The sequence below is a fragment of the Opisthorchis viverrini genome (genome assembly GCF_000715545.1).
Source record: "Opisthorchis viverrini unplaced genomic scaffold opera_v5_1, whole genome shotgun sequence".
NCBI classification, from domain to species: Eukaryota; Metazoa; Platyhelminthes; class Trematoda; order Opisthorchiida; family Opisthorchiidae; genus Opisthorchis; species Opisthorchis viverrini.
Genome location: NW_008751657.1, coordinates 8,937,854 through 8,964,965, shown reverse-complemented (window position 1 = coordinate 8,964,965; position 27,112 = coordinate 8,937,854). Strand labels below are relative to the sequence as shown.

At 41.6% G+C, this 27,112-nt stretch overlaps 1 protein-coding gene across 1 annotated transcript; it reads left to right on the top strand.

The window, feature by feature from the left end:
* On the top strand, positions 1-26,399 carry T265_12462 (hypothetical protein; the record flags this gene model as incomplete). The annotated part of the gene is made up of 10 exons (XM_009163878.1): positions 1-647; positions 1,628-1,794; positions 3,273-3,344; positions 6,159-6,209; positions 9,884-10,437; positions 11,754-11,874; positions 16,500-16,742; positions 18,386-18,427; positions 24,853-25,140; positions 26,077-26,399. The coding sequence occupies 10 exons, from the start codon at positions 17-19 to the stop codon at positions 26,194-26,196; spliced, it is 2,289 nt and encodes a 762-aa protein (XP_009162142.1).
* Between the last annotated feature and the right edge of the window lie 713 nt (positions 26,400-27,112).

Here is a 27,112-nt window from a genome sequence, read left to right as displayed (position 1 = left end):
GTTCTAATGTGAAGAAATGGGAGAAAAACTAAGATATGGAACAGAAGGATTCCACAACGAGTTTTCTGAATTCTGTGTCGCGAATACATCAATATGTAACAACAAATTTTCACCAAAATTGGTGTTTGGACGACGTTCTGACAGTGAAAAAAAATTAAGTGTACAAACCATGGCTAATCCGTCAGTTCTGCCACGCATGATTGGTACAGGTCATCCAAAAATAATGCATCTAGGATTTAAGGAATCTAACAGAAAGAAACCGAGAAAACTTCCCGCAACCTCCACGGGTACCGTGAAAAAACACGCACTTGAGAAGTCGACATCATTCTATGAAACAAATCGGTTGAGCGAAGAACCACTTTACCTATCTGTTCAATCGCAAAGGGATCTTGTCCAAAATCTATGTTCTAATTCGATACCCAAGTTAAAAACATATGAAATCGACAAGGACTGCGTGAGTCTCAACTCCGAGAAGTTAGTGTACCGAGTGATTCATCCAGTCAACATTCAGCTTCTCACTGCGAGAGTGGGGCGCGTTACCATGGATCTGGCGGACTATATCAGCAAGGAAACAGTAGGAAAGCAACCAACTCACAGACAGTCAAATGTCTTGCCGAAAGCTCCCAAATGCCCATTAGATGCCCTAAGTAAGTCTAGTAATAGAATGCAAGTGAAAGGGTCTAAAATGTACGAGGCGAAGTCGAAAAAATACACAGCTGTTAACTAGATGGCGGTTGATCTGTTCGCCGAGTGTGGCAGTTGGTCTGCAAACGATTCGTCCTCCTGCTAGAAGAAATCGCCACTGTTCCACTAGATGGGTGATTCCTCCATTGCTGCTAATTTTTATGTAGTTTCCATAGGATAGTTAATATCCGCAGCGAGATTGGTTGTCTGAGGGCTGTCTGACACTTTATTTGATTGGAAACTGCGGGACTTGCGTTGCATTGTGGTTTGGTTAACAAGTATCTGATTAGTTCGTTGGTTAGCTTTCTTCAATGGTTCTCTTCCTTTATTTCGATCAGTCCATACTGGTTTTCTCATGTTACTCTATGCCATTTAATTAATCGACTGGACAACCCCTATTTTTAACCACTTTTTTCGTTTGTTTTTTTTCTGTTTGCCGTTTCCGTTTCATTAGGACACGGCCAATTCATAGGACCCTTTTTGTTTGAGAATTTAAGTGTGAAATTGGAAAAAACTAAGGCCTTCTCTAAAACCTGCAACGTCTATCCTTTGTGACAACAAAATCAAACCTGAATGGTTGCTTCCTGGGAAAGCAAAATGATCGGGTACTCTACATACTGCAGTACCATCTGCCCGCAGAAAACCTCAGGTGTATGGAACGAAGGCGATTTAAAGACACTCATTGATTTAGTTGTAAAAAATGAAAGTCAAAACTGGCGAAATTACAAGCACCGGCATCGGTGGATTTACTGCCAAAAGACTTTGGACTGTGAAACGCCTGAAGATAGGGACATTAAAAGATTCATCCCTGTCACCTAGAGGCTGACTTTTGGTGAAAAGGTCTGTCGCCTTCAACGCCTCGCCTTAATCATGAATAGAATTCAGCGGATCATGATGATTCACAGCAGTGTTGGCGTTTAAATTCCAAATTTTCCTATTCCAGCCGACATTTACCTCAAAGCCATCGCTGCACAAGAAATTCCCTATCCAAAATGTCAAAGCCTGCCCAAAATCCAATCGGATCGTCCTCCAGTGACATCCCTTGGAGCCAGTTACCGCACACCCAGACGGTACCACACGAAAGCCGGAAAACTGTTTACCGTTCATCCGGTGAGTAGCCTAAAGAAATACTTCTTCATCTTTTGGATTGTTGGGTCGGAGACAAGAGAGTTTTCGGAAAATGAATTCTAATTCAACAAAGTTAAATTTGTGCAGAATGTGGCTTCTCAACAACCCCGCTTCGGAGTCTGACGAGATACTGCAACCGACATACAGTGGAAACTCCATAAGCTTCAAAATTTTCGTTAGCATACATTTTTGACAACCTTAAAAATAATCTCATTGGATTTAAATAATTTAGGTTTGTTTTTTCAGGGGCGCCATGGTTGTCTGTCTCTTCTTGCTCAAGGCTTCAGCAGTTGAATACACAATGCCATTCCATTACCATAAGTTTGCTTTTGAGTACAGCAGTCCTCTAGAAATGTTTGCGAACCGTCGAGAATTCAGCATTCCAAGACGTTATAGAGTAGTCGATTGATCTACTGCAAAGTTTTCCGACCACGAATGTGCCACTGTATCCGTGAAGACTACATTCAAGCGGTTCTTTAGATTCTGCCACGATTACAATGCATCCTTACTCTGGCTGGACACAGCTGATTATTTTTTTACTAGATTACTTATACGTAACCTTGCATTTGTGAGCCCATAAGTTAGCTCCCTAAAATTTGTCCCACTTAATGAACTAACTATTCGGCCATACGTCCTATAACTATTTGTCACGTTAGTGGCGTTTTTTTTACTTTGTTGATTGAATCCAACCCGAGTGATCTTAACAGAAATTCATATCCACCTTTGTATATTTCCACCAATTAACTGCAGTTAAAAACCATGTTGGAAAGGTCATTAGGTAAAATTAAGAGGAGAGCATCATCGAAAATGAAGTCTTGGCGTAATCATATGCCAATAAATGTGTGAAGTTATTCATACATACTTAATTTACAGAAACTGAAGTAACAACATGAAACGCTGCCTGTGATTGGCTGTTTAGGGTTTTTCGATCTTAAGGGTTCGACTCTGCCTTTGATCGTGGGTAGTTGGTAGCTCACAGAGAGGACTGTGCATTACTGGTAACCGGCAGCATTCTTTCTGAAGGCAAGTTGTAATCTTCAAAAGCGTTCTCTTAAAGCCATGAACGCGGATGTGGGAACCACAAGAAAACCGAACTTCTGAGAGGGGAAATAACCTACTTTTCTAGAGGTAAAAGGGGATTACTTCAGTCGATCAAAAATACCATGGAATTGAGTTTGCGCAGTATTTCCGGAAAGTTATTGAGGTGCACCTTGTTTCACTTTAGCCTACTCGTCAGATAAATGGCCTCATTTATTGCAAGAATTTCACGCTTAATTCAGTATCTATCTATCTCATTAGTATTTATATGTTTTTAATACGCGGCGCTACTACTGGCTTGATGACTGCACCAAGTCGTAGCATTCAGGGCCGTTAGAAATTGATTTATACCTCTAAATACGAACTTTTGATAACTAATATACCGGTAGTCAGCCTTGATTGATTCCTTTTTCTCTCTCCAGCATTGCGCTCGGCGTCGTCCAGTGTCCACTATTTTGGACTTGGAAATAGCTTTATCAAGTGCCAAGAAGAAAGTAAGTACTCTAATTTTCCTCAAAAGCGTTCTCTCTATCCACTGGCCCATTACTTTTTCCATATGTAACTGCTGAGTGGAAAACGTTGCGCAAAATGACCATGAATAATCATAGATTTTCGAGCCTACTGTAAAAGTATCCGGCCATGAATACAGGAGCATGTTGCATTTTCGTGCATAGCTTTGAGCTAACATCTGTCTTCGACTTCACCATATTGTCAAAGGTCAACGGCAATCCTATTATTTAGACTTCAGCTAACTAACCGGTCGGTTTAGACTAGTTTCGAGCTTTGGCATAACCGTAATTTGATTCATATTACAAAAAATAATCCAACTCATGAAATGAAATCCATCCGGACAGTTAGACAGGTTTGTGGAAAAACTCTGTTGTTTCGGATCTTCCTTAGTCCGAGATAGAAAAATGCATTAAGCCTATCCCGACCGCGTTGCCTTTCACTGATGTGCAGCGGGAGAGGAGATTCAACCTCATTCGGTTTATTTGTTGTCCTTTCAAATTCCGTGTTTATTCGAAGGCGGAAATCGAAACAAAGTGAACAAGACCAGAATAGCAAATTTTCCCAACTATGAAACGCATTTGACGATTACTCATTAGCTATTCCAGTCCAACTGAAATCCCAGAAATTTAAGAAAGTGAAAACAGCGATTAGGAAAGGAAAATCAAATGACCAGAGAAGCCATTTTGACTGCTTGTACGATACATTCGTCAACCCGTACATGAAGTTTCCTTTGGATAGTTCGTATGAACAAGACCGAGAATCACCTCAATGCACAGACATTTTAAGTCATTTTGCTGAATTTTCTCACAATTTGAAGGTTAGCACTAAAAATAGCACTGTTTAACATTTTATAATGGCCATCTGTGGTTATCAATGACGAAAACCATGCTGGCAGTTTCCTGTAAAGTGCGCCAAAGAATACTTAGCTCTGGTGCAGTATTTGTAGTGATCTTGATTACTAACTTTGCTGTGATCTAACTTTCACGTCAAAACTTGATGGACTTCAAATAAATCTAGGTGAAATTATGAGATATATGTTGAATTTGAGTAAAGGTGACTCAACAACACCATCAACACGTGACCTTGTTATTCAGGGATGTCATAATTTCCCGTCCTGAAGCAAATTAATTACGCTGTTGATCATCCGTCGGTGACAGAACAGTTAACTGTTCGGCCGTTAGCTGGGAGGTTTTGGGCTCAAAAATTCCTGGATTTTCTTGAGGTGTGCACTACTGATGTTTTTCAGTAGTTTCAGAAGTTAGCTGGGTTTCTACGGGAACACTAGTACATGTATGGAAATAACCCGGCCACCCCACTGTTGACAGCTCGCACATACTTGTCTCAACCATTTTGAGCCACGACTACGGTGAATTTGTTATGGTATGCTTTTCATTTATTAGCTGTGTTGTCCGACCTTGCTGATTAACGGTTCCCAATAAGGGGTAGTGGGTCTTCAGAATAGGACACCAGGTCCACTAAAATCCCAGCTACCATTAAACTATAGCTATTGCTGAAAGTGGTTTCCTACAGAACTTTCAAGAAACAAAGGATATCAAACAGCAGTCCAAATTGTTGACGTTTCAAAAAGAAAGCCCGATTCTAAACCAGACTTTTATTACACAGTGAACGTAAATGCTACATTCTCAAGTAATCTGTATATCTGCAGAATAGGGATGCTATTATGTATGTATATCACAAACAACAAAAAGTAACAGTCTTTCAGTCTACTTATATTGCTGTAAATACATTAGTGAAAAAAAGCCGTCTACGTTTGCGTCGTCGTTACAGTGGTAACATCAGGACAGCGAAAAAAAAAACTAAAATTCAGTTTAGGCAAACTGCTCTGCAGCCCTCAAACCAGTGTTTGAAACCCGGAGGTCTACGCATTCGGATGTTATAAAATGTGGTCGGAAATTTAGTTTGTCTGCTTCCTCAAAAGTGCGAAACTAGTGCAAAAATGTGGCATCTGGCCAGTTGTTCCGGTAAAATGTTGACACCTGTCAACAAAAGGGTGTTTTCAGTAGTCATCCACTTTCCAGGACAGTTCAATTCACCTCCACTGCATGATGTACCAGTCAGGTCACGGGACGGGACCTAGTGCATTAGCGGTGTATCTGAAACAGTAGTCAAGAGCGGGTTTCTTCACACGCTAGTGGTGATCTTGTTTATGATTACAGATTACGGTTTCAACAATCGTGCCAAACCCTTCATCCATTCGCTCCAACTGACATCTGAATGTCTCTAGTATCCGTCCTTTTTGCATACGTCTAAATTCGAATTATCATCGATGAGCTTACATGTTGCTTGGAGCCATTCCTTCAGAGACTATGACTTCTTTAGTTTATACATCAACCAATCTGTCGGCCAGAACAACAGTTGATACGCAGTGTTGAAACAATGTCTCACACCCACATGTATTGTGATTATCTGAAAAAGCCAAAAGTTTGCATCCATGAAGAAGCACCGGAAAAATGGGACATCTGTGTACTAGTTTGGCCGCAGCTACCTTGAAAAAATGTGTAGAACGAATCACGCAGCGTCGTTAGGAGAATGACTTATCACAAAGCACGCCTAAGCCCGGGGCAAACCAGGCACCATCGTCTAACAGAAACAATATAAGGGGATTCAGCGTTTAAGGTCAAAATTTGCGTGCAACCACCGACCTCTTAAGCACGTTTTTGTTGTTGTTTGCTGAAAAATATTTATCCCAGCATAAATTTGCGTGCTATTTCAAACACAAGACTTAGATAACTGCAAAAAACATCCGTAACTAGTTTGCCCAATGTCCTTCATTTTAGGCGCCAACAGCTAAACAAACTAGGAGACGAAACAAATCAAGCCTGAGCTTGGTAAGTCATAATCGACAGAGGCGTAAAATGAATGGTATTGTTAATTGTTACTTGTTACGGCGCCCCATGTGCTTACGGAGATTAGATCCATATGTTGACATGGATCCTTATAAGCCGGAAGTCCTTACTGAAAATGGAGTAATTCGTGAAGCATGCACGTATACCACGATACGTTGATGACAATTCCTCTAACGACACAAATATATTTGATTGTGTGGGAGCCACCAGATTTCATCCAGATTTCCTGGACAAACCAATAACGGAAGTTTTTAGTTGGAGCATCTGCCCTCGACAATGCAAGCTTGGATCCTGGAACGCCAGAGCTCTATTGGATAGGGAGGAATGTCATGGGCCGAATGGTGGGCAGTAGTCAAATGTCATTCTGTCAACGCTAGAGGGAACTGCCATCCGATCAGCCTGAGGAAGAAGACCCTGATATTGACACCGTGTCAAGAGTACTGCTGAATGGAGTACACAAATCAGTGCAGTGGAATCTCAGGGAATGGAGAAATTAGGATTAGAATTCGCCAACAAAGTGTTAAACAGCGCTGTAGGACGATTGACCACACAGCAAATTCAGTTACTCACTGTGATATTTAAAACTTAGATTGGCAGTCGGGTTCTTTGTAACTGGCCTGGAGTTTACGTACTATCTCATGTGGGTTGTGGTGGGTGGTGGAGAAGTGGGCTAAGGTTTCGGTCACATTGGTTTGCTCAAGATCGCCTTCAATCAAGACAGATCGCAATAACAGGATGTGAGGTGCTACTGATCGGTGACCCTGTGTATCGAATACACACTGGATTCATAGTATGAATCCGGATAAAATTTTTGGCCTTTGCCTTGTACGCTGCGTTTCCACTGTGTCGCACAACCACTCCGAGTGTCCAGTCTTCTCAGCCTTCTCGGAAACTTCTTCCTCGAATATGGGCTTTGGGAGTAAAGATATATGAGTTTGCCTTGTTACTGAGTTTTCGCCATGAACTACTTCTCCAAGTGGCAGTTTCTCATAAAATTACATTATTCTGCTTTCAGAGACACTGCCTGCGTCAACCTAGGAATGTCTCGGCTAGAGACTGTTCGTTTTTCATCAAGTCACTAGGTATCTTTCGGTATGACTGAAAAAGATTTTTGATGCATTTTTGACGTCTCCTCTGCTTTCCAGTTTTGTGAGCCCCATTTTGAAACTATCAACTAGGAGTTACTCTTGACCGTTTTATTGTGGATGGTAGGATGAGTTGTATAAAGGTTGAATACCTACTGGGAATAGCAAAACCGAGGCTCCAAAGTGTATAGACAGTCCACCAGTGATACAATCTTTTCTGTAGTGAAATTCCAACTAATGATAAACAGTTCACGTTAACGTTAAGAAACGCATTGATAGTGATTAGACCAGTGGTGTACAAAGGCACTTGTTTCCAATCGAAGAAAAATTTGGTCTGATTGAGAACTTGGCCACTAATGCAGAACGCCCGCAAATACAGACAAATTTTTGAACCCTCACACCAATGGGATACCAAAGAACAACTTTTGGCAGAGTATTTCAGTATGTTTGTTTTAGGTTGTCGTTGCTGGAATTGCTTCAGTACTTGATGCAGCCGTTTGTGTAATACGACAATACAATCTGCCAATATTAGGCAGTCGCCAGGACTCAAGCCACCAGTGATTAATGACATTGACGGAAATGACCAACCGCGCAGTCAGTGACGCTCGTGCATCAAAGAAATTGCCTTCAATGCGTAGCTACCCTATTTCAGAACAAACTGAACATGCTTTCGCCTCCAGGGCTTGGTGGTAGATTCCACTTTCCTGTTTTCCGGTGATCGGAATTGTATCAGCTGGAACCAGTGTGACTATGACACATGGTTCACAGCTGATAAATTGATTGATTCAGACAGTCACCGATCGCTGTTAAAACACCTTTTGAAAATCCAAAAGAATTTTGACATATATCCCTGACTTCTACTGGCCGTCCGTTTTGAAGAATTCCAGCGATCTGCCTGGGTATTGTCATGCTTAGATTCTCTGGTAGTTGTTTGGGCAAAATTTCACGCCATCCATCCAGTGCCGCTCGATCAATACTTGCCCATGACCCTCGGCTCCTGATGAGATTTTAGTGGTCCATTTGGTTAGGCTTCAGAAATTTCAAAACATACAGAGGGTCCCTTTGGAATAGGACCAATGAATGGTAATAACCAAAGCCTTTTTCTAAACATGCACTACACTAATCCACCACCAATAACACGTGGTTCAATACTGACACATCCTAAAGAGGCGGGTGGACTCACAGGAGAAATGAAAGAGATTAAAGAGGAGATTCGTGAGTTCACTCGTTTCCACAGTAATTTGGTATGAACGGGAGACCAGATGAAACTCTCGTTGTTGACATTTACCAAATACATGTGCTGCGTAGAAATTGTCTCATGTTTTAGCTCAGATAATATTCTAGATATTGCAGCATATATTGTCGGCGGGACACTATACTCGTAAGGTTGCTGAAAACCCTCTAGAGTTCACGACCGGGTTCCCCCCTTATTGAGACTCACCAGATAGGTGTTGTTTAGGAATTTATGTCAACCTAATAATCTGCTTGAAAATCGAAGGACGAGAGACGAAATTTCAGCTGCTGCCCATAGGGCCATCAGTCACCGTCAAATGCCCCCAAAAACAGTGCGAACTCCGTACCAGAATAGCACGGTTTATTTGCGTTCATCACTGGAACAAATACAGCAGAAACACCCCAAAAGCCAACAGCCGCTACTTGCTCTATTCGTTGATTAAGTGAGCAGTGAAGACTCAACGTAAAATTTTTTTCATCAGGGAATAGCCTGTCAAGTCTTTCCATCCTGGAATAAAAACTAATGTTCGAGCATGTGGAACTCCCTCCAGAAAGTTTAACAGTAACACGGGAGTGAGAGAGAACCACTTCGTGTCACTAAGTTCATTTGGCTTGTAGCAAACCATAATAGGCTCGAAAGCTCTTATAAGTTCGGAAGATTGTATAAGTGTTTGTTGTCGTTCTGACTGTTCCCTAATCAATTCGAACCACTAGTGCGATTCTGCTGTCTATTCTGCTCCTTTGGACTCGCAGTGGATTCACAGGCCTCCTGGAAGTAACAAACATGGCTGCGCGCAAACCGTTAATGTTGTTTGGGAGGGTGCATTCTTCCGGTGTTCTAAGGATTGTTCACAGACAAACCGGTTTCGAATGCCATCGTGCCATTTATCGAAAGTTGTTTGCTGACAACGGTTAGCTCCGCGGGATTGAACTGTCTTATCAGATGATCTGCGAATAGTATTTACCGCTAAAAACAACCTGACTTGAAGATAAGTGTAGAAGAAACGGAGTAGCAACGCTGCCTGAAACAGACATTCACTCTTTTATTACTCAGTGAGTTGCATTGGGAGCTAGTTGCTACCGTTAACAGTATTCCACAACCAAAGGGTTGTCTTTCACTGATGATAAGTCATAGAAATATTTTCATCTAGTGTTTCCCTGCGACGTGCTCATATTTGAGAATAACGATATGGATCGCTAAACCATCCTTTCATCATATGAATACCGCTCTTTAGCTAGCGAACCTGTCTGATTCTTCCAAGTTCTTTAACTTAACAGCAACCACTGCATTTTTCGTAATATTCGTCCAGTTTAAAGTCGGCTATGATGTTTATATAGTCTTCCAGATCAACAGTTCCCATCTACTCAAATCCTTTGAGGAAATCAGACAAGAAGGTTGCAAAAACCAGAAAACCAAAACTTTTTCCTCAAGAAGTATCGCAACATAGGTCTGACAGCCCCGAAGCTCCATCGAGTTTTATGTTGGAAGAAGCAGAGACAACATCGGAAGACGACGTCATGGCAGACGATGATTTTCTTACAGTTTCGCAAGCCGACAAGGAGAGTCAATGGGAAGCTACTTCGATTGGCACATTATCACCGAGGAAGACTCAAAGTGACAGCAAATTCCTAGAGGGGAAAAGATCCAGCACGATAGTAATACCTCGACGAAGCGTATATTTCAAAATGAGGCAAATGTTTCGGTCGCAGCAGTTGAATGAGCTCTGTAGGCTATCGATTGTCTCAAACGATCCTGATGGACTCAACATTTTGCGGCGTCTGTTGCAACTTTTGATAGTCGAATGCAACCCACGGGCAACCTATTATCGATACAGACAAGATCGCCAGATTCTTTTCGGATTAAGCCTTGCAGAACTAAGTAAAAATTACAGGTGAATAATTATTCTCGTTTGCCATATCCTTCATTGCTATTCAGTTACTTTCAAGGTTGTGACGTGCTGCACAATGAGTGGCGTTGTCTGTCTGATCAGCACCTAGCGGAGCTGAAGTTCTCAGTGGTTGATTTCAAGAACCTGACCTTCCTGATACACATACAAATTATTCGCATGGTGAATCGACCGTACACGGATGCAGTGAGCATTTTTTAAATTCTTGTTTTAAAAGGCCTACAGAGGTTAGAAGCTAGAAAAGTTGTCCAAAACGTGATGGCAATGACAGGACTGTTTAACTGCTGTCTAAAACAATGTGTTCTCTCAGTTTATGAAACATACTTACAATATTAGGGATCAAGTTTCTAAACAATATGTTAACGAAAATACATAACAGACAGTGAAGGAATGGTAGATGGGGCAGACCATATTTGTATTCTGGGCTTTAGTACACGTGACCCACATTACAACTTTTGGGTAGGGCGAGCATGCTGCATCTTTTCAACTGAAATAGAGTGTCACAATTTCCAAACAATCACAACCAGAGAATGCGGGTAATTTGAGAGAATGCTAGTTGGATTGATGCGAAATACCTGGGTGGGACTACCGTTATTGTCAAAAGCTGATACAGGACCTTTCCATTTACATGAAAATGACAAGAATTATTTACTTGTGCTTAATCAGGACAAACAGAAAGACAGTGGTTCTTATGATTGGTTGGCTTGAAGAAGTAAGTGTTTAGGTTAACTGAGGGAAGGAAGCATTCCTCACAATTAATCATCAACGCATCAGATAGTTCATGCGAATCACAAGGAGACATCTTCAGTGCTCCTCGAATGGTAACGAAACGTTTGCGAATCAGTTTCCAAGCTCGGCGAACAGATCAACAGCCACCTGCTCAATTACCAACCAATGCACCCGGGCTACCAATATTCCAGCGCACTACCAAATGCTTTCTGTACTTTCTTTTCTTAGTCGGTATCGCACAGGGAGTAACTTGATGCCTTTTACCGGGAAGCATTTTCTATTGTAATTTAGAGAGTTTGACTCATCTTTTTATCGGCAATGTGAGTGAGCTGCAAAGATTCAGTGAACACTTAGACGGTCGAATAGATGACCGGTTATAAATTCCCGGTGGACTGATCAGCCGTGGACCTTGAATAATAGTACATTCATGAAACCCTTGCTCACATTTTCTAAGCAGGTGCAAATAAAATAACATCTTTGGAAGAAAAACGGTAAAACATACACATCCTTACCGCGAAATCTCTTTTCTACGCGTCCGCTTAGCTCTGTCTGTGTCAACACTTCTATTGTAGCCCACAAGCTGTGAAAGAAATTCAACGACGGTTGGTCCGAATATGTCACAGATCCGAAGTCGTTCTGAACGATCAGGAGTCAATGTACTATCTGCAGCAGCGACTGGAAGAGATACATAAGGTAAGGCTTATTTGTACACTCATAAAATACATTAGTTAATTAAAACACAACATTTTAGGTCCTTACTTACTCGTGAATTTCGCTTTTCTAACCGCATATCGAGTGTTGTATCTGAACTACCTCAGATAAATCCAAGCCAAAGCGCTTTTTTATGAATTGGCTGCAGAATGATCGCCTCGTGTTTCCTTTGGTATGACATTCAAGGTGTCGCATTATGCATCTTTGACAAAACATGCTTCTTATGAGATTGATGGAAACTCGGGGACTGCACCTATTCAATTAGCCCAATAAGGATGAAATCTTCAGTGAGGTGTCGTATAGTTTTCAGCCACTTTGTGAGCAGTGCATCCGCTCAAGAAAACTTTCTAAGATTATTGGACTGATCTACCAACTGAACCATAAGACAGATTTGGTGCAGCACGTCCAATTGGTCAAAATCAAGGGGGGCAGAGACTCCATCTTTCGTTAGGAATGAATTAGTTAGCAAGTTAGCATCTTTTATCTTTGTTCTGTTCCCAACCCGACGGCATAGCAACTGAGTAGAAACGAGAGATCCATATGTGGTCTAGGTGATTGCGCTTTAGCTATTGTTGGCCAGATAAAGACGCAGTTCGCGGCTCGCCTCATTGGTTAATTGTGTCAATATTACTGACATGTGTAAACACTCCGTTCTCAGTTAAGTAGTGCCGAACTTGGGAAGCCGTCTTGGTTGTGCCTCCAATCCATTTTCGTCTAATCCACTGACATAGAATCGTTCCAGGTAATCCTCTACTTTCTAATGCATCCGACTCGCGTGAAACTCCCCCAATAGTCTTGCAACTGGAAGGTGACCACTAACCAGCCATGCACTTATTTTGATAAACTATTTCGTTATCGAAAATTCATGCGTCTCTCTGGTTTGACATCTTGAAACGAAGGTTGCTGTCCAGTGTACAGTGGAGATGAATTGCAATTGAACTATAGTAGTTTTTCTAATCTGAGGCTTTTTTTCACAGGAATTATCCTTGGATAATCCAAGGTAACTAATTCGGCATTACCTCAAATTTTTAACGGGAATTATTTCCGTGCATTGCGTTTTTTTTCAATTTCCTTTTTAGTTTGCGTTGCATTCACATCGTTCTGGAGTCCCGTGATGTCTGTTCAGTCCACGCATTGGTCGCGTTAGTTATTGCCACCTATAAGTCAGCAGAGTGACTACGCTCAATCTCCGTTACTTCTGTCCTCTCTAGATAACGAAGTATACAAATCAGTTGAGCTTAACGTGTAACGAGTTAATTTAGCCTAGTTGATCCAAACGGGGTGACACAACCCTGGTCGTCTGTTTGTTTAGATTCGTCGTAAATGACATTGGTGGTCGCGAGCGGGTGAATGTGCATTGCACAAAAACTGCACCACACGTCCACCAAAAATCAGTAAAAGAAAGGCTTTTTCAATGAATAGGTCTGTACAAACTCTCATGAGTAACCGTATGTATGTATGCAGCTTCAGTAAATATCATGTTCTTCAGGAAATGTTAGGCATTCCATCAGGGTTCAAGCACTGTGCCTCAAGTCCTGAGAGAATCAAGCAGGATAGCAATGCTGCACTTGACTGGAAACTGGTCAAAGGTTTTATTTTCCCAACCCGACGGCATAGCAACTGAGTAGAAACGAGAGATCCATATGTGGTCTAGGTGATTGCGCTTTAGCTATTGTTGGCCAGATAAAGACGCAGTTCGCGGCTCGCCTCATTGGTTAATTGTGTCAATATTACTGACATGTGTAAACACTCCGTTCTCAGTTAAGTAGTGCCGAACTTGGGAAGCCGTCTTGGTTGTGCCTCCAATCCATTTTCGTCTAATCCACTGACATAGAATCGTTCCAGGTAATCCTCTACTTTCTAATGCATCCGACTCGCGTGAAACTCCCCCAATAGTCTTGCAACTGGAAGGTGACCACTAACCAGCCATGCACTTATTTTGATAAACTATTTCGTTATCGAAAATTCATGCGTCTCTCTGGTTTGACATCTTGAAACGAAGGTTGCTGTCCAGTGTACAGTGGAGATGAATTGCAATTGAACTATAGTAGTTTTTCTAATCTGAGGCTTTTTTTCACAGGAATTATCCTTGGATAATCCAAGGTAACTAATTCGGCATTACCTCAAATTTTTAACGGGAATTATTTCCGTGCATTGCGTTTTTGTTCATTTTCCTTTTTAGTTTGCGTTGCATTCACATCGTTCTGGAGTCCCGTGATGTCTGTTCAGTCCACGCATTGGTCGCGTTAGTTATTGCCACCTATAAGTCAGCAGAGTGACTACGCTCAATCTCCGTTACTTCTGTCCTCTCTAGATAACGAAGTATACAAATCAGTTGAGCTTAACGTGTAACGAGTTAATTTGGCCTAGTTGATCCAAACGGGGTGACACAACCCTGGTCGTCTGTTTGTTTAGATTCGTCGTAAATGACATTGGTGGTCGCGAGCGGGTGAATGTGCATTGCACAAAAACTGCACCACACGTCCACCAAAAATCAGTAAAAGGAAGGCTTTTTCAATGAACAAGCCTGTACAAACTCTCATGGGTAACCGTATGTATGTATGCAGCTTCAGTAGATATCATATTCTTTCAGGAAATGTTAGGCATTCTATCAGGGTTCAAGCACTGTGCCTCAAGTTCTGAGAGAATCAAGCAGGATAGCAGTTCTGCACGTGACTGGAAACTAGTCAAAGGTTTTATTCCATCGAAAATTACTTCATGAATCCGTCAACCTGGGGATCGCTACCCTCCAGACTATGGGATACAGTAAAGTTCAAAAGTATGCATCCCGTCAAACATCCCAAAATTCGTCTTCCTAGGTCCTTGTTTATAAAATACCATTAGTTTATATTATCATTAGAGGGACCAGTAGCGAAGATGTAATTACCCATGGATTCGAATCCAGCTGATTGAAATCGCAGTGCTCCAAATTATTTTCCCAGTCACTTGGGCCACCTTGTTTCGATTTTTGTAGAAGCATTACACATTTCACTGCGATGCTGTGTACAGACAGCACTTCTTTGATAACGGTGGTGTAGCGAAGCTTAACCATCCTAAACAATAGCCATGAGCAGACCCAATTTTAATCAATTAATAATCGATTCTGTTGCTGACGGTTTCCGCCCCACATTTACATGCATGTGGCCTGCAACGGTCGAAATTTGCGTTAGACTCCCCTAAAACTGATAAAATTTGTGCAAAAGAGAGATGCTTCCGGTCGGTCCTAACTTTTCTTAGACAATGTCGCATTTTTTTATATTACCTTCTTCAGGTTCTGAACCATTACTTTGGTTCCTTGTAGAGTTTACATCACTTCCAGGGGTTCGGCATTTTCCAAATTTAGTTACTTTGTGGAAATTGCCCAATATTGAGCAAGATTCACGTGATGCGACTAATTTCATCCCGGAAACCGATTATTTGACTAAAACCTGATTCACATTTAAATATTCTCTGAAAGGGACTGCTTTTGTTACTCTAGAATCTATGTGTGAATCAAATCACACTCGAGAACACCGAATTGAGGAGTACCAACATGAATATCATAAAAATTCAAGAATAAAGAAAAAGCTAGCACAATTCTAAGGTGACAGAATGGGAATTCCTCCTCTTCACAGAGGTGTTTTGGCCGAACCAAGTTAGGTTTGCAGCATTCCAGCCTTTGGGTATGCGTCAGCAATCTGCCAGGAGACAACAGGATGATGATTTCGTCGTTGAATTTCCCAGATGATTCCAGTGTTTTTGGATTGTGGTGATATCTTTGGGACAATTCATGAGGTGACCTGTGATAAATCAAGGTGTTGCGGATCGACTCCATAAATGGGGACAAGAGCTACTTTTTACCGTGAGAATGACACTCTTAACACTGTAAAATGGATCTATTTAACCTTCTGGATGCACTCAGGATGGTCGCTTGTCAGCCCCAGCGCAGGTGTTTTGAAGGAGTTACATCGATGACGCTTCGAACGACAAAGTACACAATAGACAGATTTTTACCGTTGAAAGTTGTCGAAGTGAATTTCCTAAAGGTTTTCCTGCATTTCTACGAACTTAATTTGGTACTAAGTTTTGATTTTATCGCGTTGAACTTATCGACTACTGAAAAACGCCTGATCAATGTATCTGGCTCCAGGATTGTCTTATTGTGTGACTGCAATTCTTGAGATTGCAATGCCGTCCACCATATGCATCGGTTTGAGAAAGAGCCTTTGAAAATAAGCCTGGCTGTTTAAAAACGGGATGTATTTTAAGTGAAACCCCTTCAATTTTTTGTGTCGTGTCGCTGTTTGAATTGCGTTGACACGAATGCAGGTGTAGCCGTTTGCCGCGGGGATGAAGGCTGTTGATGAATCATGGTGTCACACGCGATATCTGACAAAATCCTCACGAGAACCGGAAGCCTGAGATGGAGCGATGTGTTTTGCAGCCTGCTATGTGATCCGCTGGAAAATTTAGCCTGTGTTTATGATGTCATTTCGAAGTTTTTGAATCTGCCGAGGATATTTGAAGGGGTAATTTGTGTTCCTGTTCAGAATATGTAGACTAATGTAGATTCATCCTTACTATGACTTAGTCGCTACATTACGCCAACTTTTTCCTATCTCCTCAAGAACAAAATTCTCCAAATGGAATCAGCTTTGGAGCAACAAGAATTTGAACGTTTTCGATTCCTGCTTTCCCAAAACACTCAGAACAGGGATGTGTTAGAGGCAGAACTATTACGGCGCGGGAAATGTATCTATCACCAGCTTTGTAACAATCCGGTTATTTTGATGCCGAAAGTGCAACGAGGAAAGAAGTCACTGCCGGTGTTTTCGGTCAACCCAACTTGGAACAGATACAAAGATTGTTACGTACGTTCAACTTTGGCGGAACACTGAGTGTCATTTTCGTAAAACTCTGTGCGTAACAAATCTCCAATCTCGTGCCGCAAAGTAAACAGTACAGAAAACTGCAAGTAGAGCGCGTTCTTTGATTTTATTGTTACTCTTGCGCGCTGAACCCTAGAATTCTAGATTGGTACGCCAATTTGGGAGCCAAATATGTAGCGACAGAAATTATTTTCACTATCTAGCAACAAAATTTCATTAGAGCTAATGCGTAGCACTTGGGAAGATAGGAGGTGAAATTTGTAAAGAAAAAACTGCAGCCATTACGCGCATGCTCTAGTTGTTTGATATAGCCGTTCATTCGACCGTTTTCAACCGTGGAGCACAAGCCAGTTGTTTGGCTGATTGATAGGCCGGTCGATGGATCGATAATACCATGAAAATTGTTGCTTGTGTGAGGAGATTTCAAAATTTTCAAATGCGATCCTCTCGTGCAGATAAATCTATGAATCAATGCTCCTCTGATTGACAGCACGGAATCTCCCTGTGAAAATACTTCGAAAAAAGTAGTCACCATTTCAGTTCTTTCTCTTCTGGAAAAATTCGGAGGTCACTAGAATGATGAAATAGGTTTAAAACGACAGTTGAGGCGAGTAGCTCATCAAAACCTACGCAAAATGCTATCATTGAATTCTTTATTCCACTGAAATTTCGACACGTCATTAGAATGATGAAATAGGTTTAAAACGACAGCTGAAACGCGTAGCTCATCAAAATCCACGCAAAATACTATCACTGAATTCCTTATTCCACAGAAATTTCGACACGTCACCTATCAGCTTCTCGATTTTTGAACTAAAAAGTAAAAATACCACTAAATGACTCACGGTCAACTGCCATTAACAATTGCAACAAGAACGATACCCAACGGTCATTCCGTGTCAACCGCTTACAACAATCTGTCATATCATGGGTTTTAATTAACGGTTTTCAGTCATTCAGTCCATAACCAAACACACGCTGTCCATTTTGACACTGAAATGTGATCATAACGTGCTAGAATCGCTCTCGCAGCTGCCTAAGGCATACAACCTATGCAACATGAAAACTCACACCTAATCTGCAACTTACCACTGGTTAACTTTCTTGCTAAACGGGGTTGGGTGGAGGTGAATAGCCTTGGCACTTCATTTGAGCTAATAGTAGGATAATTTTTGTCATGGATACTTTGAATTTCATTACTGTTTTCAGTATCATGTGTCCGCCAACCTACTGCCAGTTTTACCATGAGAAATTATCCCGCGTCACTCAAACCCGCACGGACGATGTCACCTTGATTGGTGATGAAATGTTTGCAATCCAACTGTCAAGCTCGGCTAACAGACCAACCACCAGACGTTATCCTAATTAATAAATTTAATCCTCATCTTTCGAAATGTCAGCCTAAAACCACCGGCTTTACTCACATTGTTCGGTTTGAAGTATTCCTTCGTGCACATTACCCACTTTAGATATACTCACTTATATCCGCACGCCTGATGAAAGGTAGACTTCAACTTATGTAGGTGTTTATCCTCCCTCACGGTTATAATGACATTTTCGTTCACTGCTGTTTACCAGATTTCTTGTCGCTACGCTCCAATCCTGTTGTCTTTTCAATCCTGCAGATGAAAGAAGACGTTTTGCTACCAAAACGAGAGGTTTTAGAGGTAAGTAGCCCACCAGTTTTGTCCGTCATGATCCTTCACCTGGACACACAGGTTAAACGTGATCTTTACCTGGTGAACAGAAAAAAATAGGCCATGTGGTAAATGTGTGTTTGTCCCCGGTTGGTGCACCGGAACCGCATCATGTGTTCATCGCCCCAAGTGTCTTGCCATCTCCATCAAGATTCCCTTACTTACAGTTGTAGTGTCTGTTTCAGTTTTTAATACCAGCCGATTCTAGTGACGTCTGGAACAACGGTATTGTGAACCCAGCTACCTGAAAGAAAGTTGCAACGAGTTAGCTCACCATGAACAGTATCTCTGAACTGGGGATGTGCAGCAGTCGTCTTTAAGTGTACCGGCCGTGAGGTCTTACACATTCATTTTGGTACATCTGTTCTCATGCCCTCTCCAACACATTGAAAATCTTGAATTACTCGAAGTTGGGTTTTAAGTTGGAGATGGTGTGTTAGACCCGCCGGTAGTTAACTCCGCTCGCGAATATTCTCGGTCATCACGCTCCAAAATGGCAAATGAATCAGTCCAGGTTCGGTTGAAAAAGCTAGAGTTGCCGGCCTACTAGACTTAAGCAATTATTCCCAGAACAACTCACAAACTTAGAGTGAGCCATCGAAACTAAGAGCGGGCAACCAGCAGAGGATTGATAGAAGCTTCGGAGTCAAAAGGCTTGACCTGAAAACTCAAGATCAGTTGTCCATATCATTATGATCTCCAAATTAACTTGTAAGATAGTATGAATGTTCGAGAGTGAGTATCGGATGGCATGCATTTCCTATAGCGAACCCTAAGGAAACAGGAGATTAGTCCTCATAAAGAAAACTACTCATAAGTTTTCTGAGAACTGACCGGCCCTATTTTTTTCTGGACTTATCGTGTAGAAGCAGTCTTCGTTTTCATCAGCCTTACGCTCCACTTGAACCCAACTTGCAACGGAGGACATCATAAATGAGAGATTCTGCCGGGATCCAGGAGAGTCTCCGGTGAAAATCAAATTGGCACCAAATAAGTGTATTTGTCGAGAATTTTAATCCATTTAAAAGAATGTTTTTTCAGAGGCTGAGCGTGGACGATTCAGAAAGGGACGACCAACATGTGAAATCTAAGGATAAAGTCCCCATTTGTTTCGGTTAGAGTGCATGGAATTGGTGCTCTCAGGCTACGGAGAAACTTAATCTCTGTCGGTCCGTTCGTGGTCCGAAATTAGTGTTTTGGTCAACTGATGAGATCATGTTTTTATTCAGAGAGCCCTCATATGCAAAGAGATTCAGCACTACCTGTACGATTTACCAATAGAGATCATGCTTGTATTTTTTACAAGAGTATTTAGGTCTGAGGCTAGAAGAAATACGGTTCTATGAACTACACTCAATGTGTTTACAACATACACCACTCTCTATGCGTTCGTAATTTCCTACCAGTGGTTTCGCGATCGTGCTGTCCGGATCCCTCCTCTCTGGATCTGTTTTTTGAGCCTATTTAATTAGAGACATAGTTGAAGAAACAGTGTGAAAAAACGAATGTTCAACCAATTCCATCACCATGAACATAGTAAAGTTCTATGTAAGGCAACACTCGCCATTGTTCCCGGGTCACCGTTGTGCATAATACCGCTTGCGTTAAGTGTACGAACGATGGGAGTGAATTACCATACTGCCTGACTTATCTCCGTAGTGATGAGCTGGAAGAAGTGAACACAGTGTTTCCTTACATGAACATGATGTATTTGTAGTGCCTACCAACAGCCGATACCGTACATCTCGAGCAGTCGTAAGATCAGGCCAAACTTAGGTTGAGAATGCGTTCTGCGGTGTGCTGCTCTGGTGAGATATTCTGACCCCGGCTGACCACTTAGAGCAATAGCTTAATAGCCCTCGTTAGTTTTTCATCATTCAAACAATTTCCAGTAGTTAACCCCTGCCACTTTTATTTTTTACTGAAGCAAATGGCTTTAAACTTATTGCTAAAGGCAGCATCATAAGCATGGCTCAGCTTATACAAAGTTTATTTTGTCCAACACACAAAGTAAAATTTGCGAACTTTAAATGACAATGCAAAGTTTAGTTGGTAATTCATATTTAGCCATTAACTGATCTATAGGCGGCCCATAGATTCAAACACGTAATATTTTTGCAACTAGTTTTTTCAAAGGTTTTCCGAAATTCTGCTTGCAGAACAACGATTTTTCAAAAAAAAAACATTCCCGCACCTTCAAGCGGGAGTCTACAGGATAAACTCATAAATGGTGATGCCGTGAGGTTTTGCCAGAAACAGCTTAACGGAAAATGTTGCATGAAAAATTGAAAAGAAGACAATATCTTGACGACATTTAAAACATTATTAGGTCGTCTTGCTTTGATTTTCTGCCTACCAAGTTTGGCTTTATTCGATGAAAAATTGAAAAGAAGACAATATCTTGACGACATTTAAAACATTATTAGGTCGTCTTGCTTTGATTTTCTGCCTACCAAGTTTGACTTTATTCGATCGAAACGTTCTTTATCTTACGGATGAGTCCTGTGGTAGTTTACTAAACGACTAGCTTGATGAAATTTGGGCCAGAATTTGCATTCCTCCAGGACGACTTGTGGACCTGGTTTTGTGAAAACCACTACAAGTCAGGACATTTTTTTTTCAAGTTCTTCTCTCAGATGAGAACGGTTTTTGTCGAGAGCCACTTTAGACAGAGGCTTTCGAAAACAGCTCATTGATGCAAATTGTAAATCAAAACCCAAAGCTAACCCGGCATGGGAAGTCCACAAAAAGGACACATATATTTGGACGTTCCTCAGGATGTCTCCCACTCAATGATCCTAGGAGAAAACATACACAGGTCCGGTAAATAAGCAAGAAAACAGAAGCTTGTATACGTATCTGCCTTGATTTTGACAGAAGAACACAGTATTTCCCTTGACATAGACGGCACTGGGCTAAAAAATTCGAGTTCAACAGGAAGGCAAGCAAGTTAAAAAAGCTAAGCGCTAGAAAATACCATGCATTGACACTCCGAATGAAACGAACTTTTTCAGACTGAAGGACTGCATCCATATACATGAGGATAGTGGCCTAACTACCGATAGTTCATTCACAAAAAAGATTTATAGTGCAAGTCCCACGAAACTCACAAGTTAAATTTTGTTTGTAGCACCATGGGCCTTGGTAATTCTTCAACGGAGACCCCATCCTGTGATAAAAATCACTCTAATTCGGTTGATCAGGAATTATTCCACAAGTGCTCCCTCTCACCAATTCCCAGGGTGATTCAAACCTGTCCTCTTCTCGTTCACTAGGTGAAGACTACATAGTCTGTTCACTAGCGGTCGATGAGAATTGTGACTAACTTGCACGTAGACAGGACTTGACAAAAGCAGAACTCACCCCAAGTGGACACTTACTGAATGGCTAATCTACCGCCCGTAGCCAAACGGTCCAGTCTGCGCCTGCTAGCGGAGAAGCCGTGGATCAGAACTGCCACTGAGATGTGCTGATGGTTCTCAGTATGGACGAAACGGGTGTACATTTTTTCTCGGATTTCCAGTATTGATTGATTTCACATTCTAGAGGGAATCTCTGTTGATGAGTAAAGAGTTTTTATCCAGCCACTCATTAGAGTGACGAATGAACGTGTTTCTAGATGACGTCCTATTTGACCGATTACTAAGCCTATGACCCGCGTTCTGAAATCAGCAAGCAGTACAGAAGGATGTGCCCCATACCTTTTTATCAAGTCTAGAATTCCAGCAGTGGGCTTAGCCACACCAACCGTAGACTTCCGTCATAAATTGGCTGATTATCTCACCAGTTTGGCCATTTTGACAGATACGTTAGAAAGAGACTGTACTTCCATTTTATCGGAGGCCTGCGGATGGGAGGAAGTGTCTTGTGAAAGATGTCTAGTGGGCCGAGGCAAACATCTAATTTATTACTGAGTCGGTGGACCACAAAGACAGACAACACGGTCAATTTTGTTTAGACGTAGAAATGGGTTGGCTAACCTTACATCCTCTACGTGCAGAACGTAAGCAGTGGCCACGTAGAACAAAGTAAGCTCGCTGAAAGGCGATAGATTCGACAAACGCAATAGCGCTTGTCCAGCCACTCCACTCATGGCGATCACATCAGCTCAGACCCAAGTGAACACACACTGAACATTAATTTGTCTCTCTAAGAAAGTTCACTTTTAGGCTAACGAAACAACCAATATTTACTAGGAGGCCTGCGGATGGGAGGAAGTGTCTTGTGAAAGATGTCTAGTGGGCCGAGGCAAACATCTAATTTATTACTGAGTCGGTGGACCACAAAGACAGACCGGTCGGTCAATTTTGTTTAGACGTAGAAATGGGTTGGCTAACCTTACATCCTCTACATGCAGAACGTAAGCAGTGGCAACGTAGAACAAAGTAAGCTCGCTGAAAGGTGATAGATTCGACAAACGCCGTAGCGCTTGTCCAGCAACTCCACTTCTGGCGATCACATCAGCTCAGACCAAAGTGACCACACACTGAACATTAATTTGTCTGTCTAAGAAAGTTCACTTTTAGGCTAATGAAACAACCAATATTTACTGTTTTGCCAGTTTGACTTCTCTGAGTCTTATCAGTAGCATCAAACCCAAGCACCTGTCTCAAAGCTCTCTTTCGTAAGAAACACTGGGATCTTTGAAGTTTGGTGTTTGCTATTAGATATGTTAATACTTACTTTTGTTTGCCTGCAATAAAGCTGTGTATGGGGTAGAAATACTGTACGCGGAGGAAGAGAAAACGCGACAATAAAAGCCAGAGAATTCTGTGGTCTTCCTTTAAAACACCTTCCGGTAGATTGTCTGCAGTGAATTCTGTCCATGAACCCGTCTGTCATGTCAGGTACTACAAATATTGGAGAAGAAAAAAGAATACCTGCGTTCTCCCAGGTAACCAATCGGGAAATAGCAAGAACCAAAATGACTCATACCGTGAATTTTTGTGATTACATTCAACAGTGATTACATTCAACAGGTCGCTGTGAACTGTGACAATTTCATCTCAATATAACTAAGGGCGAAAAATGTCGATTGCTGCCGCGTGCAAATAGCTCTACACTATGTGGATATAAAGACAAACTGCCCATGGATGTTGCACAGAGCTTTTGAACTTTGTACACACACAACCTATCCTTCACAAAGTAAATTTAGGAAAAAATAATTATCTAACCTTTTTTGTTAATCTCGGTCCGAATCCTCAAGGACGAACCAAGCTCAAGAACGGCACCTCTTTAGTTGATATCGGCTTCAGATGCTCTCTCTCGATTGGCTCCCATAGAACAGCTCCAAATCATCAGAAAATTGCTACGGTCATCTGTTGTCCTGGCCAGTGACGGATCTCGATACTCTTTTAACTGGTGAAGCATTATGTTGTGTATCAAAGTGAAGAACCTGGAAACACATATATGGAGTAATCACCTAAAAAATCCAGCAGTCCCCACATGGGTTGAGTAAACATGGGCTGATGCTACTGAATAAAATCATCGTTTGATTGCCTATAAACCACAATAGACTGCAATGCAGGAAATGTTCAGTTTGTAGGTACTTGCTGAACAATAATACAATAAAAACTGAAGGATTTGGGGCCCAATCTGATGTTTCACTTCTGCCATTCATTCACTTACAAATTCGAGCTCGAAGCGTACGGAGAAAAACGGCAAGATTTTATATTACCTTTTAAGTCTCGTTATTGCAACTGTACACCAAATTACGATATACTATGGCGAATTGACTTAAGGCTTAAGCTCCAGCAAAGTTTTTTTAGCATCTTACGGCGCACAATCAGACCAAATTGCCCTCCGACGAAAGAGATGCTTATGAATAGCACTAGGAACAGAAGTTAGCTGTGGCGTTGGAAAAGCGCTTCCGCTTATTAAGTTTTTCCAACGCAAATCTGGCCGCTGAGTTTAGGTTAAAAATTAGTGAGACTGCACGCAGGTTATGGGGTTTAGCTGATGACTGGCCACGCACGTTGTGGTCCGGTCTTATCAGGACCTGTCGTCGCCCGGTGAACATGAATGCGATTCGTCTTATCACGTTTCTTTGTTATGAGACAGCGACAAGCATGATGTTGATGGGGTTCTACATGTTCATAAAATTTGTAATAATTAAGTCCATTAATATATCTGGAAACCACAGTTGTCCTTGGTTCTCCACGTCAAAATTTTGTCACACAGATGTTTCGCTCTATAGATGTCTTTACTAGAAACAGCAACACGACAAATTAATATAGGTTCAAACACATAGCTAAAGGTTATTAGTAATAAGCAATTTGCTCGTTGGGCAATTTTGACCTGAGTATGGTCTAGATGACCTCTGCTCAAAAGCTGCTTTCATCCCATCTGTTTTATCCTAAACGTACCTCTCTCTCCTTCGGTTCTGTGATCTGAAGGGCCAGGATCTGTCTCCTGAACAGTATACCAAGTCACAAACAGCAAAACTGGCTTGGAAGGACAAACTAGATTTTCGTCATTCCTCTATGAGTAAAGTCCACACGAAGCTTTTACCAAGAGATTCCTGGACAAGTGACATACCTTCTGGTGGAGAAGAAGTCAGATATTCCCAGCAGCCCCAGAGAACTCGTTATTTCCTACCAAAACGTTCCGTAATACACGAACAGATGAGACCCTCACTGAACTACTTCACCGATACAGACGAAGAAACAACTGAAAATATTCTGGTGAGTTCCAAGAGTGATTTTTTCTCATATCAAATTTCCGATGAATGACAAGTTACCCTACTTTATCCTTTGATTCTGGTTGTACTTTTTGAAACTCTGAGACTACTTTTCATATTGGCTTGCTTTCAACCATAGTTTGAAACATTTGCTACTCGTATTATCTCTACTTTAGAGTGTAAATAAAACAAGTTGACCAGCATGGAAATATATCCTTTATTTTGAGGACCACGCCGAACTGAGGAACTGGATTAAACTGATGTTGGTCTTCTGATCACTTATGAAGGGCAGTATGCTGATGTCGACAAGATCCTGTTACTATTTATATTCGTGCGTCATTCTCATGAACAGAACATTCTTGTTGCGATACCCCCAAGGATAATGAAAGCTTAGGTAAAAACAATTGATACTCTTCATAACCTAGTGCTGAAAATAGTGGGAGGATATGACTTTGTCTTTCCAAATTCATGCATCATGACAGATCCACTGAGTTCACTGACATTTGACCCGGGATGTGGTTATCTGTCTATGAGCACAGTCGCGCGTTAGATACTTGACTCCACGCGGTATATCTGAACAACTACGAAAAACTTGGTGACCAGATTCGTACAACCGACTCATAACAGGACTTTGGTCTTCATGCACAGAATCAGAATAAGATTTACAAAAGACATGGATTGTATAAGCAAATAGGGTTGTGAGGTCCAACACATAAGTAATTAGTACCATAATTAAAAGCCCACAAACTAGTTAGCTGAGAGTGACTACTTATACAGATCGTTGGAGAATTTAGACCACAGTGGCTGATGAGGGAGTCCGTTTTGAGTGGTTCAAGCGAACGTGTTCGAAAGGGTTTCCTGAGTAAGCCATGTATTACTCGTTGATATTTCTTTACGTTCTCCTCCATACGAAGAATGTTTTGTTTTGTTCCCATTGCAGCAAGTCTATCAGGCAGCTCAGCATCTGCTCAAAGCAGCTCGACTAGAAAACATATATGTGCTGTCAGTACACACCAGTGGAACTTCTGAAGGCAAAGGACTGGAAGGACTGAAGGGATAAACACAATCTGAGCAATATTCCGGGTCTATGCAACGACTTCACGACAAACATGTTCGCATTAGGAAACTTATTTTGTTGCATCCATCTCGACCTTTCCTGGAAAATCATGTACTTCAATGTACTCTAGGTAAAAAAATATACTCAAGGGCCAAAACCTTTAAAAAGGCAGGAATATCTTTGCCTGTGTAAGAATGTATCTGGCGAGCAAGTAAAACCTTACTTCAACTGAAAATCTGTTTTTTTGTTTTCGTTGCAGTACAGTAAAATTTGCTGCTTGCCTCCAAAGGTTTCAGAAATGCGCGGTTAATCAGCAGTCAAAACACACTGGTCAGACAGTTGAATTAAATTAAAGCCTTGGCGCCCCAAATGAAATTGCGATACAGAAATTCACAGCAATATTACAAAATAGGAAAGAGATGCAATGCAAGCTAAATAATCAAACCAATCATCCAGTAGTGGACGTTTTCAAAAGTAAACCAGGTGCAGAGTCCATTAGTAAGGTTGTGCGATTAAATAGAAGACAATCCAAGAAAGGGATCAAGTTGACACGATTGGGGCGTTGTACGCTTAAAACAGCTCGTCGATGGGAGACTTTCGCCTTCCGCCAAGCCTTCACACAACGATAGCTCCACTTCCTCCACTGATTAAATAGAAGACAATCCAAGAAAGGGGTCAAGTTGACACGATTCGGGCGTTGTACGCTTAAAACAGCTCGTCAATGGGAGACTTTCGCCTTTCGCCAAGCCTTCACACAACGATAGCCCCACTTCCTCCATGAATGCCTGCAAAAATGCAGCCTTCCTCGCAGCCCAACGTATCGGCAGCACCGTTACTATCAAACGTGTCATTCCCGAGGACTTCAACTCACAACTTCTCGAAATAACCCGAAAGTAGGTTGAAACATTAGCGAATATAT